The sequence below is a fragment of the Vitis vinifera genome, chromosome 19, assembly GCF_030704535.1.
Source record: "Vitis vinifera cultivar Pinot Noir 40024 chromosome 19, ASM3070453v1".
NCBI lineage: Eukaryota > Viridiplantae > Streptophyta > Magnoliopsida > Vitales > Vitaceae > Vitis > Vitis vinifera.
Genome location: NC_081823.1, coordinates 4,479,091 through 4,493,529, shown reverse-complemented (window position 1 = coordinate 4,493,529; position 14,439 = coordinate 4,479,091). Strand labels below are relative to the sequence as shown.

The 14,439-nt window shown below is 35.8% G+C and overlaps 3 protein-coding genes, 1 long non-coding RNA gene and 1 pseudogene across 5 annotated transcripts; all 5 read right to left on the bottom strand.

Annotated features, from left to right (window-relative positions):
* Nucleotides 1-439: 439 nt before the first annotated feature.
* On the bottom strand, nt 440-3,647 carry LOC109121521 (G-type lectin S-receptor-like serine/threonine-protein kinase SD1-1). The gene is made up of 7 exons (XM_059735541.1): nt 3,161-3,647; nt 2,189-2,320; nt 1,776-1,900; nt 1,576-1,695; nt 1,222-1,403; nt 978-1,128; nt 440-849 (listed from the first exon to the last, which is right to left on the bottom strand). Exons 1-7 carry the CDS (start codon nt 3,645-3,647, stop codon nt 580-582), a joined length of 1,467 nt encoding a protein of 488 aa, XP_059591524.1. The 3' UTR covers nt 440-579.
* Nucleotides 2,655-5,204, bottom strand: LOC109121851 (G-type lectin S-receptor-like serine/threonine-protein kinase At4g27290; annotated as a pseudogene).
* Nucleotides 5,205-6,914: 1,710 nt separating this feature from the next.
* On the bottom strand, nt 6,915-10,883 carry LOC100265866 (G-type lectin S-receptor-like serine/threonine-protein kinase At4g27290). 2 transcript variants are annotated; one of them, XM_019217446.2, is made up of 7 exons: nt 9,057-10,883; nt 8,705-8,836; nt 8,494-8,624; nt 8,203-8,413; nt 7,826-8,063; nt 7,595-7,745; nt 6,915-7,485 (listed from the first exon to the last, which is right to left on the bottom strand). In XM_019217446.2, the coding sequence occupies exons 1-7, from the start codon at nt 10,339-10,341 to the stop codon at nt 7,288-7,290; spliced, it is 2,346 nt and encodes a 781-aa protein (XP_019072991.1). In that variant the 5' UTR covers nt 10,342-10,883; the 3' UTR covers nt 6,915-7,287. The 2 variants fall into 2 exon arrangements, with proteins under 2 accessions (XP_019072991.1, XP_059591438.1); XM_059735455.1 differs by having other exon boundaries at nt 8,494-8,618; nt 9,057-10,882.
* A 684-nt stretch (nt 10,884-11,567) lies between these two features.
* Nucleotides 11,568-12,785, bottom strand: LOC132252606 (uncharacterized). The gene is made up of 3 exons (XR_009465301.1): nt 12,576-12,785; nt 12,242-12,498; nt 11,568-12,128 (listed from the first exon to the last, which is right to left on the bottom strand). It is a non-coding gene; the product is annotated as an uncharacterized LOC132252606 (long non-coding RNA).
* A 629-nt stretch (nt 12,786-13,414) lies between these two features.
* LOC109121762 (G-type lectin S-receptor-like serine/threonine-protein kinase At4g27290) lies at nt 13,415-14,398 on the bottom strand. Its single transcript, XM_059735540.1, has 3 exons — nt 13,969-14,398; nt 13,804-13,897; nt 13,415-13,721 (listed from the first exon to the last, which is right to left on the bottom strand). The coding sequence occupies exons 1-3, from the start codon at nt 14,396-14,398 to the stop codon at nt 13,415-13,417; spliced, it is 831 nt and encodes a 276-aa protein (XP_059591523.1).
* Between the last annotated feature and the right edge of the window lie 41 nt (nt 14,399-14,439).

Sequence of the window (14,439 nt, the reverse complement as noted above, 5' to 3'; positions counted from 1 at the left end):
CCAATTCAATAAAGTGACATAAGCCTTATGCAAACTTGATTCAAAAAAGAGCAATATAATTGTTCCAAAATTTATTACTAATATTTATAGGAACACAAAAACTAGAACCTAAAATTCGGGAAATATGAGATGATCATGACAACCCCCAAGTTCTTAAACCTTGCGAATATGATTGGTTCGATAGGTCGGATCTCCATGTTAAGGTGCCGGAGTTGATCAACCCCAACACCACAAATCATAACTAATCACCATAGTGATAAACTGAAGGAAAAAATTAAATTGATTTCCTGTGAACAAGAACAGCAGGGCTCATCACAATGTCATCCTTGCAAAACAAGTTCTTATGAACTATAAAAGGGAAATCCAATGGACCATAATCCCTACCATTCTTTACCAGTTTAATTTCTGAATCATACAGATTTTTATACAAAGCCACCAGGTTCAGGCCCAGGTGCCCCACAAAAAGGAACATGCGTATAAACGTATTAGAACCTTTTCAATTCCACAAACCTGCATCTATTGTCCTTCAGCCCTGCCTGATTCAAACATGACACATCATTTATCTAGCCTCAAGCATTGTTACAGTAATTTCATTTTCTGTATGGCATCTTCATCATCAACGGAACTTCTTTCTCTGAAGAAACCGGGCTGTTTAGGTTGAGGCAACACTGCTTCCTCATGACCCAACGTGAAAATTACCGATGATATGGTTGGCCTGTTGGCTGGGAGTTTTTGAACACAAAATAAGTCCACTTGAATACATCTTGGGACTTGAGACTCAACACATGAATCCCTGAGACATGCATCCATCAGTTCCAAGGCCTTGTCTTCATTCCAAAGCATCCATGCCTAGAGATGATTACAATCAATATGCTTAGCCATTTGCGTTAAAAAAAACCAGAGGTGCATGGACTTTATGACTCTGCACCCATGCATATGTAATGGGGAGAAAATAGCATTTCATTATTTTCACCTACATGTCCCAAAAGATTGTGGTGGTGATGTGGATGACTAAATCCCCTGTTCTTTTTGCCACTTACTATCTCCAACAGAAGCACACCAAAACCGAAGACATCTGATTTCGCTGAAAATTTGCCATCAATTCCATACTCTGGAGACATATATCCACTGCATAAAAATAATCAAACTTGAGTAGTTGAAAATAATCAACATTGGTTTCTGATATATGAATATAAAACTTACTATGTTCCAATCACTCACTTTGTTTTTGCTTCAGTTTGATGTCCTCCAAAAATTCTTGTGAGGCTGAAAACTGAAATTTTGGGGCTCAGCTCACCGTCAAGTAATATATTGCAGGTTTTGAGGTCTCTATGAATGACCCACAATCTGAAGTCTTGGTGGAGGTAAAGAAGTCCTCTTGAAACTCCCATAACAATGTCAAGCTGCATTTGCCAAGCCATTAATTCACTTCTTTTCTGATCTGCAACTTTAGTTAATTTAAAATAGGCCAAATAGATTAAGGGATAAAGAATCTCAAACCAAAAATAAAATAGTCCAAGCTTTTGTTGGGCATGTATTTGTAAATTTTTCAATACAACACCCAAAAATCCTAACAAGATTGCAGTGCTGAAGTTCGGCAATCAAAATAACTTCATTCTTGAACTCTTGAAGCCCTTGTCTAGAATCAGTCAAAAGCCTTTTCACTGCTATTTCTTGTCCCATTGACAATATACCCTATAAATTATCAAATAGAAATATTACATGATGACAATCACTTTTTTCTCAATTCAGATACCAAATACAATCCACATAACCTTGTAAACAAAGCCAAAACCACCCTTCCCAATCATATTTCTATCAGAAAAGTTATTAGTGGCACTTGCAACAGTAACCAGATCAAACAATGGTAATTCCTGGTCTTCTTTTTGCTCTTGCTGACCTGTAAATTGGAAAGTGTATAGGATGCATTGTCAGTGCAACTGGATGGTTTTAACATCTAAAGCAGCTCATTTGTAGAAATAAATGTGTGTATATACTAGGAAACTTATGTTGTGCTTCCATGTATGCATGGAAATTCTGTCTTCTTCAATTAGATTTTTATAGAATTTGGGGCTATAAAGTCCATCTGACATGAACATTGTTTTAGGGCAGAAAATATGATAGGTTCTAAATCAAGGACATACTTTTTCTTTGGGAGCAATCAACAAGGGTGGATAAGGATGCTTACCTCTTTTCCCTCTCCTCTTCTTCCAAACTATTATCCAGATTGTCAAACCAAAGACAAGAACTCTAAAAGCCATTAGTGCAACCACCAAAATTACAAAGTGATACTTCTTTTTACTGGAATCACCCATCAGTTCTGGAACATATAACATAGAAAAATCTAATCTTGCAATTAAAAAATTTTCTGTTGAATTTTGACTTAGTATCTGCTGGAATTGGAATTTTGAAGTTAAATATTGCAGCTAGAGTCCTTAACAAAATTTTCAACATCCAAATATTTTCTGTTTTTATTTGGTCAGGTTATTTGGTTTCTATTTTTATAGGAAGTAGTTGTTCATTATCTAGTAGCTTGATTTTCTGCTATTCTAATGTCATTTCAGTTACAAACTCATGTATAAATTCAACACTCTTCATCAATAAAACGTGTGTTCCAGCAACCCAAAAATATATATTCCGCATAAGTGTTTAAATCTTAGACCAACATTTTCTTTCAGAGAAAATGTAATAGTTCCAAATCTCCATGGTCTGACTTATTACAAATTGGGTCAGTCTTTAGTTCAAAGTGTTCATATTGAAGGAACCACGAGAATGGGCTGAGCTAACAGAGAAGCTGACTTAATAGTTACATGAACCCATGCAATGCTAAGGAAACTTGGGGATCGACTAGAATAATGCATCAGGAGAATTCAACCCTGAGAAAGATCCATCACTGCTCCAGGCAACAACACATATGTTGTATATGTATCTTTACCAAGCATGAATATAGTTCACCTCTTGAACAAATCCTAACCATTTCATTTTGGGCATACCAAAATATGAGAAGGATACTTCATTACTAGCCTTTTGGCAGCACTGCACCACTTGAGTTGGATGCTTTACATTCTGATTAATCAGTGCTGCTCACGGCTTTTATCAGCTGAGTTCCAAAGGAGATTCATAAATGAGAAAATATAATATGATAGAGTGCTACAATTACCTAGTTCTGAAGCTGGTATCCGGATATAGACGAGTTGCTCAATATCTTGAACGAACTCTCGAATATCAATCAGATCTCCAAACCAGATCAAAAATCCACTGCCTCTACTAACATTTGAGTTAGTATAAGCCATACAAGAGTAGCTCTTCAAGCACTCCACTTCACATTCTTTACCAGTCATACTCGTGTTTTCCCAAAACTTCAACAGATCAGACAACTTCACACCTCTAAGTTTGATAAACCCTTGCCCCTTTTGGCAATCCAATGGTGTCCTAATGCAGCCACTGGTCCAATTAAAGAATTCCCATTCACTCTCTGATTTTGGAACAAACCCATCCAGGCAGTCACAAATTGGCCTGTTGTCAATTCTGCAAATACCATTAGCACCAGAGTGTCCATAATTGTCACACTGATCATTCTGCACCGTATACATAACATCCCACTTATTGCTACCTTCACCCAATACAAAGCGTTGGACTGAACCCATTTCATTCAAAAGAAGTCTTAAAAACTGGGGTTTTCATTGTTGCCATACTGTTAAAATAAAGTCCATTCCATGGCCCACTACGGAACTTCTTCTCTGAGCCACTGCGAGGAACAACTTGAGGCAACCCAATAATATCAATTCGATAAGTGAAGTCTCCAGGTGAAGGGTCACTGGCGTTTCTCCAGGATGTCAAATGCCAGTCCTGGCCAGTCTCCAAATTCCATCCGAACTTCATGCCTGGCAGATATGTGTCGCCTGTGAAATCAAAGCTCTGCCATATACAGCTTGTTGGAACAATAGTGCTCGTCTCTAAGAACAAGATTTCCAGACTCTAATAACTGCACAACTGGATTTTTAGTTAGTCTAGAAGAATTGGATGACCAGATAATCCCCTTTGTTTGGTTGAGGAGAACAATATTTCCATCATTACCAACATATAAATTCCCTTTCTACCTGCAACTCGTTTTTCCCTGTTAGCAACCCATACAACAGTATTTAGAAATTTCTTGTACCATATTCCCAAACATCGGAATCACCTGGAGAGAAGAAGCCTAGCTCAAAGATTTGACCTGAGGAAACTAAGGTCTCACCATCCATGAGGGTCTGGGCTGGAGTATTGTATCTACTGCAGTGGAGGAGTCCAAGAAGATCGAGACAGAGATCAAAATGTAATAGAAGGTGAAGAAAGGCAGACTCTGCAGTGGAGGGTCTGGTCTCTTATACCTCTACCACCAGGGAGAGGCGAGAACCCGAATACAGTAGTTATAAGAGTAGAAGAAATCTCAAACTCTGAGTTTGAAAGGGGCTCTTGAAGAGAGTAATTAGTTATAGGCTTAACAAACTCTCATTAGTTTCAAATGTTAGTTTTTGTTGTTACAAGCTACTTTTGTAATGACAGCTATTTAAACTCACGATGTTACTCGTTTTCATAAAATAATTATTTCCTAAAATGACCCTTCTAATATGATAATTAGTTTTGATTTCTTTTTTTTTTGGATTTTTTTTTCTCTTATGAAGCAAACATCTTAGAAATATTGAATAATAATAAAATAAGAAATTTAAAAAATTAAACATAAAATTAAAACTAAATAATTAAAAATAAAGTACAATTAAAAACAAATTTAAAATTTAAAAAAATAAAATAAAATATCGACTCCTATTGTATTTCCTTTTCTCAATATCTATATTTTTAACTAATGTAGTACTTCTGTAACGAAGTGAAAACCAATGTTTTATTTTTATATTTTCAACTTTCAATGTTTTGAAATTTTCTTATTTTATTATTGATGTTTATCAACAAAAAATTTATTCAATTTAAAATGGAAAAGAATATGAGATTTATATAGTATAAAATATAAAATCATTATTAATACGAGATGAGAAAGAATTTTATTTATCATGTAAAATTTTTTTCATAATGATTTATAACTTATAATTTATAATAAATTTATTTGTAAGATATTTTTATTAACTTAAAATAATAAATTAATTTTTTTAAATAATTTTATTTCATATTATCAAGTAAAAATGGTGTTTTAAAAATGGGACCAAACCCATCGGTCCAATTGGTCCAACCATCTGCTTAAATAAATACATCTCTAAGCTTCTTTAGAACCTTTCACACTCCTCCTTAATGTAGATGATTCTAAGAGGTTTAGGAAGCTTCTTGCTTTTTATATAAGCTCAATTTAAACTTCATTTTATCACAGTGGCAAGTTTGCCCCTTATTAAATATATTACACCAAATATATATATATTCAAAGTCATCACATAAACAAAATATTAAAAAAATATTCTAGACAACAAATTAATTATAATTATTTTACAATTAAATGCAAAAATTTCTTTTAATTGATTACCAAAATAAAAAAATTATCATAATAATTTTATTCATGGTGTTTTTAATATCATTAATAGATGAATTAAATATTAAAAAATTGTACATATATCACAATTTATTTTATATCATTTAATACAATTAAATTAAATGGATAATAATTTTAATATTAAATATATTTTAAAATTAGACATATTATAATCCAATATCACAATATTATTATGAAATAATATTTGATATAATTTAATAATAAATGTACACTTATAAAATTCATATTTTTTATTGATGCATACGATATTATTATCAAATATAATAAATCACATTTTACATATCAATTTTTTTAATAAAATGACTTTAAAATATCTATTATACTTCTAATTACATTTTTATGAATTTTGATCAATTTTAAGCCTACTAATTTTTTTTTAAAATATTCGTTGATATATCCGTAAAATTAAAGTATCGATATATCCGTGATTACCGATATTTTTATCTTTGGTGACAATACTCCATATTAATGTAGGTACCCTTTTAATTTTAGGCATTTAATTTATCCATAAGGGACAACTTTTGAATGTTGGAATCATAAAAACAGATGTGATCAGATGGTGAGGCTTTTGGGACTCCAATTCTAGTTGTTGAATTGGCCTGAGATTCCCAACAAGCAAGTTTCTAATTTACAATAGAAAGTGCTAATTAAAAAGGAAGAGCTTAGAGCAACACTATATGAAAATGTCTTGAAAGCTTATGGTTGATTATTTTATATATCATTTCCCAGTTAGTATTTATGTTGAGGTTGTTGAATATGTAATTATCAAATATCATATGTGATATCTACATTTTGAAATGTATTTGACCCTCCAAGTGCTAAGCAAAAACTTCTTTCTCTTTTAGATATGTGGAATTTGGTGGTCCAAAAATTAATTGGCCACGTAAGCAAAGTTAGTTGATTAACTATTGAAAACATGCCTATTTCGTTTAGTTTTCCCATGTACTTGTATAAAAGGGTGAAGAAAGAAAAAAAAACAATACAAAGGTGTGTGTGACTTTTCTGAATTATAGAACATGTGTGAGAGGATTTCAGAGTTTGAATCTTCTTCATTGTACCGTAGAGAGAGCTTGAAAATTCTCAGAGATTTCAGAGGGTGTAAAATGGCTCATTCTTATTGGATTTTTGGAGGTGATCTTGATCCGTGGATGTAGGATTCAAAGCTTGGATCTGAACCACATAAATTATGCTTATCTTGCTCTATTTTTTTGATTTCTGGTATTGTTTTTCTTTGTCTTCTTAAATTGGTATTCGATCTCATTTTATTGAGGAACTTGGATAAAACCTCAACAAGATATATAATATACCATGTCAAATTCAAAACAAATGTGGGCAGCAAGGCATTGACTTGTATGAAAAAATAAGATTAGCCAAAGATAAATTCATTTTAAAACCTTCAAGATAGTGTCATTTGATTCAAAGATGACCTGATTTCAAGATGATGTCAGGCATCTTAGATTTGTAGACTACAATACATTCATCAACTATAGAATCTAGATATAGAGTTTCAGAAACAAAATACAATATTGGAATGCCTTATTAGAAGTACAATGCCAACTTTAAAATTGAAGAATTCATAAGTAGGAAGACAGACACAAACCTAGATGCAGCAGTGTCTCATAAAACCATATTCTCTAACATAGCCTTGGTGCATGCATCCTCTATCTAGCTTCTAGTGTTGTTATAGTTACAGCATTTTCTGTGTGGTGTCCTTCATTTATATCAGGACCTCTTTCTATGAAGAAACCAGGCTGCTAGGGTTGAGGCAATGTTATTTCCTCATTAACCAACATTAAGACCACTGATGACATTGATGGCCTGTCTTCTGGGAGTTTTTGGATGCATAGTAGACCAACTTGAATGCATCTTAGTACTTGAGATTCAACATATGAGTCCACCAAACATGGCTCCATCAGTTCCAAGGCTCTGTTTTCATTCCACAGTAACCACACCTAAAACAATTTCCAACCATATGTTCAACTTCATGAATTAAAACCGAGATAAGTGCATGTGGATGGGTGAAAAATAGAGATATAATAGCTTTTAGTTATTTCAACCTACATGTCCCAAAAGATTGTGGTAGTGATCTGGATGACAAAATCCCCTGTTCTTTTTGCCACTTACTATCTCTAACAAAAGCACACCCAAACTGAAGACATCAGATTTCACTGAAAATTGACCATCAACTGCATACTCTGGAGACATATAACCACTGCAGAAATATATCAATTTTTGAAGTACTTAATTGGAAATGATGAATACATTGTCCTCATATATGATTATAGAACTTACTACGTTCCAATTACTCGCTTTGTTTTGGCTTCAATTTGATCTCCTCCAAAAATTCTCGCTATGCCAAAGTCTGAAATTTTTGGGGTCAGCTCGCTGTCTAGTAAGATATTGCTGGTTTTGAGATCTCTATGAATGATTCTCAATCTGGAGTCTTGGTGGAGGTAAAGAAGACCTCGTGCAATTCCCAGGATAATGTCCAAGCGCTTTTGCCAAGGCAGTAAGACACGTCTCATCTGGTCTGTACAATATTTATTCCACATAAGCATAATATCTAGAGATGACTCTGTTTAGATATAGAAAACTAAACTACATGCAAGAAAACAACTTTAAGTAACAAAAATAAGCCAAATTAGATGGAGGGGGTTAGAGCTATAGACCAAAAATAAAGTAGTCCAAGCTTCTGTTGGGCATATACTCATAGATTAGCATCCTTTCTTCCCTTTCAATGCAACAACCCAAAAGCCTAACTAGATTACGGTGTTGAAGTCTGGAAATCAAAATAACTTCATTCTTGAACTCTTGAAGTCCTTGTCCAGAATTATTTGAAAGCCTCTTCACTGCTATTTCCTGTCCAGTTCCCAGCGTGCCCTACAGGTTGTCAAACAGAAGTGTCAAATGATAGCATTCATCATTTTCTCAACCCTAAGACCATATATAACATTTATTACCTTGTAAACGGGACCAAAACCACCCTCTCCGATCATATTTGCACAAGAAAAGTTATTGGTGGCACTTGCCACAGTGGCTAGACTAAACAATGGTGATTCAAATTCATCCTTCTGCATTTCTGGACCTGTATCTAGGGCAGAAAATATACAAGTCTCTAAATCAAAGACTGCTCTTTTTACAAAATATTGATAAGGTGCAGAGTATGTTTACCTATTTTCTTCCATCTCTTCATCCAAATTATACACCAGAATACCAAACCCAAAATGAGCACTACAGAAGCCATGGATACAAGCACCACAATCACCAGATGTTTCCTCTTTTGACTGGAGTTGCGCCTTGATTCTAGAACATATAAGCAAAGAAATCAAATAATGCAGTAAAAGAATTTCCTGATTATTGGGTACAACTAATGGTATAACTTCTTTATGGTCTAAGGTTCATTTCATTTTTAGCATACCAAAATATGATGCAAGGACCCAACTTGCTGGCACATTGATTCCTAGTTGAGGAAATGAAAAACAGAGTTCTATGGTAGAAAGCTATGAGCATAAAGCACAAATACCTAGTTCTGAGGCTGGCATTCTGACATAGACCGTTTGCTCACTCTCCTGGGCGTGGAATTCACGGACATCAATCAAATTGCCAAACCACATCAAGCAGCCGCTGCCTCCTTTGCTAATATTTGAATTAGCATAAGCGGTGCAAGAACAGTTCTTCAAGCACTCAGCCCTACACTCCCTAAGGGTCGTCCTCTTGTTTACCCAAAAATCCAACAGGTCAGGCAATTTCACACCTTTAACTTCTATAAACCCTTCTCCTTTTTGGCAATCCAATGGAGTGCTCCTAATGCATCCGCTGGTCCAATTCAGAAACTCCCATTCATTCTGTGACTTTGGAACAAAGCCATCCAAGCACTCACAAATTGGTGTGTTTCCTATTCTGCAAAAGCCATTAGCACCACAGTGTCCATAATTGTCGCACAGGTCATTCTGTACTGTATACATTATGGCCCACTCAGTGCTACTTTCGCTCAATACAAAGCGATTGATTGAACCCAGTTCATTCAGCGTCAGTCTTGTTATACTTAAATTATCTTTAAGCTCATACAGATAGTATGCTTCATCTTCATTGTATACAAAAGAAGTTTTAAAAGCCTGGTTTGTCATCACTGCAGTACCACTAAACCGGAGTCCATTCCATGTTCCTGTGCGGTACTTCTTCTCTGATCCCTTACGAAGAACAATTTGAGGCAGCCCAACCTTATCAATTCTATAAGTGAAGTCTCCAGGTGACGGGTCACTGGCGTTTCTCCATGATGTTACATACCAGTCCTGGCCAGTTTTTAAATTCCATCCCATCTTCATGCCTGGTAGCGTTGTGTCACATGGAAAATCAAAGCTTTGCCATAAATAGTTTTCTGAATTTACATCACTTGCGTCTCTAAGAACAAAGTTTCCAGACTCTAATAGCTGTGCAACTGGATTTTTGGGTAATCTTGAGGAAATTGATGACCAGATAGTTCTCTTTGTTTGGTCAAGGAGGATTAGATATCCGTCACTATCAATACTTAAAACTCCATACCTATCTGTTATTGGCTTTTCCCTGTTTGCCACCCATACAATAGTGTTGGGGAATTTTTTATACCATATCCCTAAATACCGACTATTGGAATCACCTGGGGAAAAGAAGCCTAATTCAAAGCTTTGCGCTGTGGAAACTAAGGTCATGCCATCAACAAGGGATTGGTTTGGGGTTATGGTATCAGCTGCAGTGGAGGACCTCAGGAGCATTGAGAAAGAGATGGAAGTATAAAAGAAGGTGAAGAAGGAAAGGCTCTGCCCTTTCATTTTCCTTTAGACAGGAAGGATTTCAGCATCTGCAGGGAAAAATTTTGTCAAGCAACCTCTAAAGTGATCATCTAATTTCTATTCCCAGCTCCCAAGTCAAGAATTCATTCAGGACCCAAATATCCGATTGAAGACGAGGAAAATTAAGATGTGAAACCAAGCGTAATGAAATTCACATGGTGCTTAAACCATGATTTTATAATCAACACAAAAAATTAGCGATAACACCTACCAAGGACAAAGAGAAAATGAAAAGGCGAAGGAAAGAAATAAGTCAACCTTACGCCATTTCTGAACGTTCAGTTGATGTCTGCAAACTCCAAAATGATTGTTCAAAACTAGCCTTAACTTCAGAATATATGGGATCTACATGGGATAGAGATGGTATTCAAGTGTCATCTCTTTTTGAAGTTTACATCTCTGTCAACAGTCAACCATTAGTTTAGTAGCATCACCCAGTCAACTGTGACAGAAAGTCGGGCTCCTGGTGATGATTTTTGAACTGCATTCAAACTGTTGAAGTGAATTGAGACTGCCCCACATACTAACTAGTTCAAGCTTGGAAATTAGTTAATTAAATTAATTTTAACGGGATTCCAATGGAAATTCTACAACTGAATGCATAACAATCTGCTCTCATGTCTTTGAGGAAAATGAAAAGGTAGGCAGAACACCAATTACTTTTTGGTCAAATCCATGCCAATCCATTTAAGGTGGGTGAGGACCAACTTCCCATAGGGAAAACAATGTCAATGTTGACACTAACATGAGGCAAAATCAACAGATAAAAGGCTGAACAATCCTTTGAAACAAGGCAGATGCTCTTCAAAGCAAAATAAAAATAAAAAATTGGGAGAAAATATGGCAAGGTGTCCACTTATTTACAGGAAAAACCCTTCAAAACTAATAAGATGAACCTTCACCCTCTATCAACTGGAGTGGACTCCTCGAAATGGCTTAGAACAAGAGGCCAACTTAGGAACCCAAGGCAAGGCCACTCGCTCTATCCTTCTCAAATGCTTCAAAGTACTGGTAAATTATTGACTGCCAGCAAAATTCCTGCCCCTGAGCCAATTGCTTCCATGGGTTCAACGAGCCCTATCAGTGCAACAATATACATATTCCTGACGAATCCTGCCACTTTTAAGGAGTAAATGAGATCTTTTTGTGAGTCTTCCACCTGATCCCCAGTCATCACAATCTGTTGTTCCTGAAATCATCAAGAAGAATATATATAGTAAAATGAGGCTAAAATGATTCAAATGATGATAACCACTGGTAACTCACATACACGGTCTAAATTTCATATACTGTTGAACAAACTGATATGGTACAATGAATTGTTTCCCTCTAAAATAAAAATATGGATGTTGACATTGATTGACAGTTAGTGAGTACAAGGGTCAGCCCAGACAGAAAGGAAAATCCATAGTTATACAAGCATCAGTCAGACATTGGCAGAACTGGACTCACATATATAGCCCATAAAATTTTCAGACTTGAGTAGTTGGAAATCATGAACAGATTTTTCTGGTTTATGAATATAGAACTTACTATGTTCCAATCACTCGTTTGGTTCTTGCTTCAGCTTATCCAAAAATTCTTTCTATGCCAAAATCTGAAATTTCGGGATTCAGCTCACTGTCTAGTAATATATTGCTGGTTTTGAGATCTCTATGGATGATTTCTAAATCTAGAGTCCCAGTGGAGGTAAAGAAGTCCTCGTGCAACTCCCATGACAATGTCAAAGTGCTTTTGCCAAGGCAGTATAGTGCTTCTGTCCTTATCTGCACAGCATTTTCATCAACATAACTAGGATTTCAGTTTTGCTTCCTTGCACATATAAGAGGACTATGTATAGATTCAGAAATTTCATGATATGCAAGTAAAGACAACTTACGAAAATCAAACTTGTTACAATAGATAAAGGGTTTAGAGGCTTAGACCAAAAATGAAATAGTCCAAACTTTTGTTGGCCATATACTCCTAGATTAGAATCCTTTCTTCCTTTTCAATAGAGCAACCCAAGAGCCTAACAACATTTCAGTGTTGGAGTTTGGAAATCAGAATGACTTCATTCTTGAACTCTTGAAGCCCTTGTCCAGTATTATTTGAAAGCCTCTTAACTGCTACTTCTTGTCCCACTGGCAGTGTATCCTATTGTCAAATATAATTGTTATATGATAGCATTTGGCTTTCTTCTGAACTCAAAGATAGAATACAACCTGTATTACCTTGTAAACAGGGCCAAATCCACCCTTTCCAATCATATTTGTGTAAGAAAAGTTATTAGTAGCATTTGTAACAGTAGCCAGATCACACAGTGGTAACTCCAGGTCTTCCTTTTCTGAGTCTGAACCTGTACATTCAAGAGTAACTGGATTTTGTTAACCTTTAAAGCAGTTCCTTTGACAGAAAATGAACTATAAAGATCTACATGGCACATTTCATTTGGGAACCTATAGTAAGGATCCATGTTAATCTAAGGAAACACCTGTTTTCTCTGAAAATTTTTCCCAGGAAACCAGGGGATAGCTACAAAGTCCTTTTCACATGGACAAAAACCAATTCTGAGAATTGTTTTGGGCACATAGTATATTAGGCTCTAAATCAAGCATATAGTTTTTTTTTTTGAGATGTATTTTCAGTAAGGGTGCAGAAATATGCTTACCTATTTTCACTCTTCTCTTCCACACAATAAACCGAAGTACCAAACCCAAGAGGATAACTCCAGCAGCAGATGATGCAACCACCAAAATCAGCTAGTGTTTCTTCTTTTGACTGGAACCACCCATCAGTTCTAGAATATAAAACAGAGAAATGAAATCCTGTCTTTAAAAGAGTTCAGATCTTAACACAAATCCTAAGTATGATATAGACTCTGAATTACTGGCCTAATGGCATCATTCAACCACTTTTCTAGTAGAGAAAATACAGTAGGGGCTGAGGTCTTAATGTGGTTTTTTTGTGAAATTTTTTGTATGATGAGCATAAAATAAAATTACCTAGTTCTGAAGCAAATATAGATAGTTTGGAAAGAATCATCGATGAACTCTTGAATATCAATCAGATCTCAGAACCAGATCAAACAGCCACTGCCCTTTCCACTAATATTTGAATTGGTGTAAGCAGTACAAGAGCAGTTCTTCAAGCACTCAGCCCGACATTCTTCAAGGGTCATCCTTTGGTTTATCCAAAACTCCAACAGATCAGGCAGTTTCACACCTTTAAGCTCCACAAACCCTTCACCCTTTTGGCAATCCAACAAGTTCCTCCTAGTGCATCCACTGGTCCAATTCAGAAATTCCCATTCAATGTCTGATTTTGGTATGAATCCATCTAGGCACTCGCAAATTGGCCTTCTGTCTATCCTACAAATGCTGTTAGCACCACAGTATCCATAATCGTCACACAAATCATTTGGCATTGTATGCATAGTTGTCCACTCAGTGCTTCCTTTACTCAGACACTAGGCGCTGGAGCAAACCCAGTTCATTCAAAACCACTCTTGTTATGGTCAAGTTTTCACTAAGCTCATAAGAAATGTACAATTCATCTGCATTATATACAAAAGAAGTTTCAAAAATCTTAAACCACCAAAGCGAAGTCCATTCCATGGTCCACTACGGAACTTCTTCTCTGATCCTTTTTGAAGAACAACCTGAGGCAGCCCAACAATTTCAAATTTGAGATTAAAGTCTCCAGGGGAAGGGTCACTGGCAGTTCTCCAGGATGTCAAATATTGCTCCATGCCAGTGCTAAAGTTCCATCCCAGCTTCATGTCTGGCATTTGTGGATTGTAGGGGGCATCAAAACTTTGCCACATACAGATTTCTGGATTTACATCACTCTTTTCTCTAAGAACAAGGTTTCCGGATTCCAACAGCTGCACAACTGGATTTTCAGTGGCTCTTGTAGAACCCGATGACCAGATAATCCTCTGTTTTTGATCAAGGAGGACTAGACTTCCATTGTTGGGAATGGTTAAAAACTTAAAACTCCACATGATCCGGACAATTCCTGTACCATGTTCCCACATATCGGCTCGTGGACCCATTTGGAGAGAAGAAGCCTAATTCAAAACTTTGACCTGAGGAA

Bases quoted from the DNA above. Each gene is read 5' to 3' on its own strand.
- LOC109121521 (XM_059735541.1), bottom strand. From the start codon at position 3,647: ATGGGTTCAGTCCAACGCTTTGTATTGGGTGAAGGTAGCAATAAGTGG. The intron at 2,321-3,160 runs GTAATTGTAGCA...TATATGTTCCAG, and splicing joins GATACCAGCTTCAGAACTAG to AACTGATGGGTGATTCCAGT. The intron at 1,696-1,775 runs GTTATGTGGATT...GATAATTTATAG, and splicing joins GTTTTGGCTTTGTTTACAAG to GGTATATTGTCAATGGGACA.
- LOC100265866 (XM_019217446.2), bottom strand. From the start codon at position 10,341: ATGAAAGGGCAGAGCCTTTCCTTCTTCACCTTCTTTTATACTTCCATC. The intron at 8,414-8,493 runs GTAATAAATGTT...GACAACCTGTAG, and splicing joins GTTTTGGTCCCGTTTACAAG to GGCACGCTGGGAACTGGACA. The intron at 7,746-7,825 runs GTAAGTTCTATA...ATATTTCTGCAG, and splicing joins AAGCGAGTAATTGGAACGTA to TGGTTATATGTCTCCAGAGT.
- LOC109121762 (XM_059735540.1), bottom strand. From the start codon at position 14,398: ATGGGTCCACGAGCCGATATGTGGGAACATGGTACAGGAATTGTCCGG. The intron at 13,898-13,968 runs GTAGTGGACCAT...TATATAATGCAG, and splicing joins AGGATCAGAGAAGAAGTTCC to ATGAATTGTACATTTCTTAT. The intron at 13,722-13,803 runs GTAAAGGAAGCA...TGGTGCTAACAG, and splicing joins CTCCAGCGCCTAGTGTCTGA to CATTTGTAGGATAGACAGAA.